Source organism: Brachypodium distachyon, chromosome 1, assembly GCF_000005505.3.
Source record: "Brachypodium distachyon strain Bd21 chromosome 1, Brachypodium_distachyon_v3.0, whole genome shotgun sequence".
Taxonomy (NCBI): domain Eukaryota; kingdom Viridiplantae; phylum Streptophyta; class Magnoliopsida; order Poales; family Poaceae; genus Brachypodium; species Brachypodium distachyon.
Genome location: NC_016131.3, coordinates 58,107,310 through 58,112,468, shown reverse-complemented (window position 1 = coordinate 58,112,468; position 5,159 = coordinate 58,107,310). Strand labels below are relative to the sequence as shown.

Sequence of the window (5,159 nt, the reverse complement as noted above, 5' to 3'; positions counted from 1 at the left end):
CTGTTTTTAGCTATACCAATTACCAAATGAATTACTAGCTTCTGGATTCTGAACTATGATTGGACTCAACCCAAACCCTGTTCTCTAGTGTTCTTAAATTCTACTCCTTATGTGTTTCCATACATCTAATAATCCTTTGGTCAGTGTGTTCTGAACCAATCTTTGGCATGTAAAGGAAAACAGTGAGTGCTGCATCTTATCTTCAGAGTTCAGACACCAACTACTTGACTACAGACAAATGCTGAACCTAAACGGCATGTCATTTTCGTCAGAAAAACAAGACAAGGAAAAATGGAAATTCGGGCAACGGCATCGCAGAATTTATTGGACGGCCTAGCAGGAGGACACGTGTACGGTGGTGCTGGGAGATGATAGGATGGAATCAAAGGATGCAGTCTCTGTCAGAGCAGAGTACAAACCCATATATCACCGTATCAGTATATATCACTCCGGTATAAACACGCTCACATCCATGGCTCAAACTTTACACTGAAGACTGAGAAAGGATCGGATCACCGTTGCTTCTTCTTTGGCTTGGCCCGGCCTCGTCGCAGCCGAGCCGGAGCCCCCGAAGATGGCGCAGAGGATGCAGCCTCGGCGACGGTGGGTCGACGTCCGGGGCCACGTCCTTGGTCCGGAACACCGGCCAGCTGATCGCGCTCCTCCTCCTTCTGGCCTTTGTTTCTTCTTCTTCTGCTGCTTCTTGTCTTCGCCGACGCCACCGGCGCTCCGGGAACACCGCAGTTCCCCCGGCTGGGGCTCATCGGCGCCGCCGGCAGCTAGCCTTCACCTCGATCAGGAACCGTTCGTCCCAGACCAGGCCTGACGAGCCAGATCTTCTGAAAGTCGATGATGATCTCTGCAACCCTTCCATCTGCTGCACCTGTCAACCACCTCCTCCTCTCTGCGAAAGGAACAAGCTTATTTAGAGCACAAGAGGCAAAGGATGAGCTGATCCAGGAGTGATAGATGAGTCTTAAGGTTGGTGTTCTGTTTTGCCCCTCTCATCTTTCTTTCTCCCTGGTAGTGTTTCTCCATCAGGCAAAATGAACTCCAGATTATCCTTCCTTTCCAGCATCATACCTCCCTATTCTTTCTCTTTACACACGATCTTTTGATGAGTGATAACTACTTGATTTCTCCGTCTGCCCAACCCAGCATAATATGTCGTCTGTAGTTGTGTACTTGTTGATAACAAGCATAGCTGCTATAAAGAGTGAAAACTCCAGAACAGACTTCAGAGTTGTAAGGATTGAAATATGGAACAAATATAGTCCTGAAGTGGTGTGCTCTATAAATACACGTAGTCATCTGAGGCTGTGATGATCCCAGGACAAGGGGATAGTGAAAACAGCTGAGCTAATCACCAGTCCAAAACTCTTACATTAAAACAGCAACACGTTAGATGCATGATTTTGATCTATCTCATACAGTACTACAATCGACCTACCAAGGATGCAGAGATTCAGGTCAAATGTGATAAATCTCATAATCAAATATAATTCACCTCCTAATGCACAAGGTGCCAGCTATGATGTGGAAACCTTTTCAAAACATGTGATATTAAATGACAGAAAATTTTATCTTAAAGCACCACACCAAAATACGTAATACTGGAAATCCTGCATCAAGTAGATAAAATAACCAAAAAAAAAAAAGAAGTGGTCACATGTTCCACATTAACCGGACTAGGACTATGAGAAATGGGTAGTTTCCACACCAGAAAATTCACCTAAACGAGAAAGTTGATAGGATCGTTGGGCAAATCAAGATCCGGTCAAACCGTAAACCAGCTGCCATTGGAATCCATAGTCAAAACGGTGGTCCAGAGTGAAGCCAATAAAAATGGCAAGGTGGCAGTTAGGAGTTGTACCTGTCACATTGGCTGACCGCAAAGACTAATTATAATATAAATGACGACACGCCATATCGGGCTTGTGAATTAAACTGGCTGTACTTCATAGTTTGAATTTACACTTGTAGGTAGTTCAGACTTCAAAGAGAACACTGTAAGACAAGCTTGTCTGAAGAAGTTATCAACTAGCTATGGTCTCAGATAGGGGTCTCTTGTATGCAGCACGATGGTCCGGTACGCCATCTTGCTCTCTTCTATCCTCAAACCAATTAACAATGGTCTTGCGTGGAAGGCTTGTAACTTGAACTATGCTGCTGACCATTGTATTCTGTGATAAATGCAACACCAACGTAACTGATCGTTTCTAAGAATTAGCAGAAAATGTAAGCAATAGCAAAAAAACAGTGAGTATACTTGAGTTAATGAAAAAAAAATTGAACTCATGTAAATATTGCTTACAGTTGGGCGTTTGGATCTGAGGTAGATTCTTTCTAGTGTCTCCAGTTGCACCTTTTTTAGCCTTTTCTGCGTAGACCATTCTGCGCTCATGACATGAATGGGAATGTCCATCTGTGGCTTGGTTTCAGTGGCATCTACCTCATCAACTACTGGGGAAGGCTCTATTTCTTCGACTTGAGGTTTAGAAGGGGCTTCATCAGGCAAAGAATCAGACATAAGTAGAAGTTTTGGAGGTGGATTACGGAGCAATTCAATGACCAAACCCCTGTCCAAGCCAAGCTCCCCTGCAAGATTCTTTATCTGCAATAGTTTGAATTTAAGAATATTTATTTACATATTCATGTCAAAGGCTACATCCTAGTGACAGAAGCATGCTGATTAAAAAGGTGGAACTTAAAACTGAGCCCAAGTGGGCATTGATGTGCTTACACTAGTTTTACGGCGACCTATTTTCAGTGCACAAGCCAATCTCCGGAGTTGCCAGTTTTTCAGCTCTGCATCTGATTCCTCACCATTACCAACATGTTTAGAGTCTGACACCAAATCTGCCGCAGATTCTTCAGTGCCACCAATATCCCCAATGGCTTCTGCCAATACTTGTTCAAATCTGGCCATATCTTCCTCCGATATTTCATCATCATCATCATCAACCTCGACAGATAAATCATCCTTCTTTAGATCGTCTTCCAACTGCTTGAAAAGTGCTTCAAGCCCGTCATCATCGTCATCACAAGGGCAGAGGTCGCCCTAGATTGATTTTTGCCTGAGTTACGAATTGGCGAATATTAAGGAGATGAAACAGAAACGGGGAGCTAAAGGGCGGGATCTGTTGGTGGGGTGACGGGAGCGAGACAACCCAAGGGGAGATAGATAAGATACCTGCGGTGGCGGCGCTCGCACGAGGAGGAAGACGGGAGACGGAGCGCTGCTCGGTAGCGGTATGGGGAGGGAGGGGTGGCGGCGCTCGCTGGAAGACGAAGAAGACAAGCGACGGGGTTCATGTTTCCATGGACCTTAGAGCAAGCGCAATGTGGGAGTTGGCTAAGAGAAATGCTAGACGCGAGTCTGAAATTTCAAAAGTGTTGCAATGTATGTTTTTTCTCGGTACTCGTGGGATTCATTGTTATTTATTTTTATTCACTTTTCATTTTTCCCACCGGTAGTTTCTATTGGCCCCACATATTTTCCATCGTCTTTCCCGCATGCTCCTCTGGAGTAGTCCTCTTGTCCTTCGCCTCCTCTTCCTCCTGTACTCTGTTGCCTTCTCCAATCCTTTAGCAGCTGGTCCTCCGTCGCCTGCTCCTTCCTCCTTCAACCTTCCCGCCGTCTTCCTCCTCCCGGCCCTCGCCGGCTTCCTCCTCCCGGCCGCTGCACAACCAAAATCCCCAACCATTGCTCAAGCAAATCCCGCCATTGACCTCCCCAGGAGCGGATGGCTGCGCCCGCGACGGCAGGAGGAGGAAGGACCCACCCGTCCATGGCGGGAGAGCCTCGGCCTCCTCCTCCTCCTCCCGCAGTCCCGCCCGCTGCCGCCGCCTGCCTCCGCCTCCTCCTCCCACCTCGATGGCCACGGCTCAGGTCTTTGACGGCCACAACGAAGGCCGAATGGAGCAGCAGGTGCTCGTCCTGTGGGACCGACAAAGTCAACTCGGGGCTTCGACTTGAGTCGAGTCTAAGAAATTTTTCTTAGCACACCTTTCTCCAACATTTAGACCCGACTTTATATTTTTCTAGCACCGAGTTTTGACCACGCTGCGCTTGCTCTTATCCTCTTCCTTTCCCACTTCACTTGCACCTTGCTTCCCACCCCACCCCAAATCATCTAATGCTAATTAAAAATGTTTTAAAATAATATTTGTTACCCAAATAGATATTAAATTAGTATGATAATGAAATTTGAATACCATTATGATTTCACTAAAATATCATGTACATATAATCATTTTGAATGAAACCTCATTAAATTTTGTGAAATTGTAATTAAATTGTTATCGAGACTCATTAAGATCTGTTTTTTTTGTTGAAACCTCAATTAAATCATAATGAAACCTCAATGAAATAATGATATCTAAATCTTATGTGAAAATATAAGTGAAATATCAATGAAACTAAAGAAATCTTGAATGATGGAAGGGATGTGGATTGTGGGTTAATTTTGACAAAACTCAAAGATGTAAATGGAAAAATGATTGTGTAAAAATTTACCTACTAGCTAAGGTAGTACTGCTAGCTTTGACCTTCTCCTTCCTTCCTTTATATCCTTCATTCTGGTCAGCTGGTCCCCCATTGTTCCTGATCTGCACAAAGCATTTTTGTTCTCAGTTATATGTGTAGTGGTGTAGCTAGGTAAAACTGGAGTTGAAAAGGAGGGTGGCAATGTCAACCTGTCATGGAGAAATGAACCCATCCCATGGATATTGCATCTGCAGTTGACAAACAATTCATATATATATGATATATGTGTTGCTGTCAATAGAAAGAGGATTGCAAGCAAACAGCAAACCATGGGTGGATTGCATTATGGATGATGATGATGAAGGGATGTATACATTCAGAAGAGTGATTGATGGTGGCAGACAGGCAAAGTTGCTCTAGCCATTCAGAAACAGTACTGGGAAGAGAACATTCTGTTGATGATCATGGCAATTGGAGCTAAAGCATTTACACACACATTTACTACCGGCTTCTGAATTCTGAACTATGATTGGACTCAACCCTATTCCTGTTGTCCTTAAATTCTTCTCCCTTTTGTGTTTCCATAATGTAACATACCTTAATTTGGCCAGTGTGTTCTGAATTAACCAATCCTTGGCATGTAAAGGAAATTAACAGTGAGTGCTGCATC

General features: G+C 44.4%; 1 protein-coding gene across 1 annotated transcript; it reads right to left on the bottom strand.

The window, feature by feature from the left end:
* Positions 1-356: 356 nt before the first annotated feature.
* LOC100844335 (protein OVEREXPRESSOR OF CATIONIC PEROXIDASE 3) lies at positions 357-4,726 on the bottom strand. The gene is made up of 5 exons (XM_014896313.2): positions 4,718-4,726; positions 4,552-4,611; positions 2,744-3,061; positions 2,315-2,614; positions 357-2,183 (listed from the first exon to the last, which is right to left on the bottom strand). The coding sequence occupies exons 1-5, from the start codon at positions 4,724-4,726 to the stop codon at positions 2,037-2,039; spliced, it is 834 nt and encodes a 277-aa protein (XP_014751799.1). The 3' UTR covers positions 357-2,036.
* Positions 4,727-5,159: the final 433 nt, after the last annotated feature.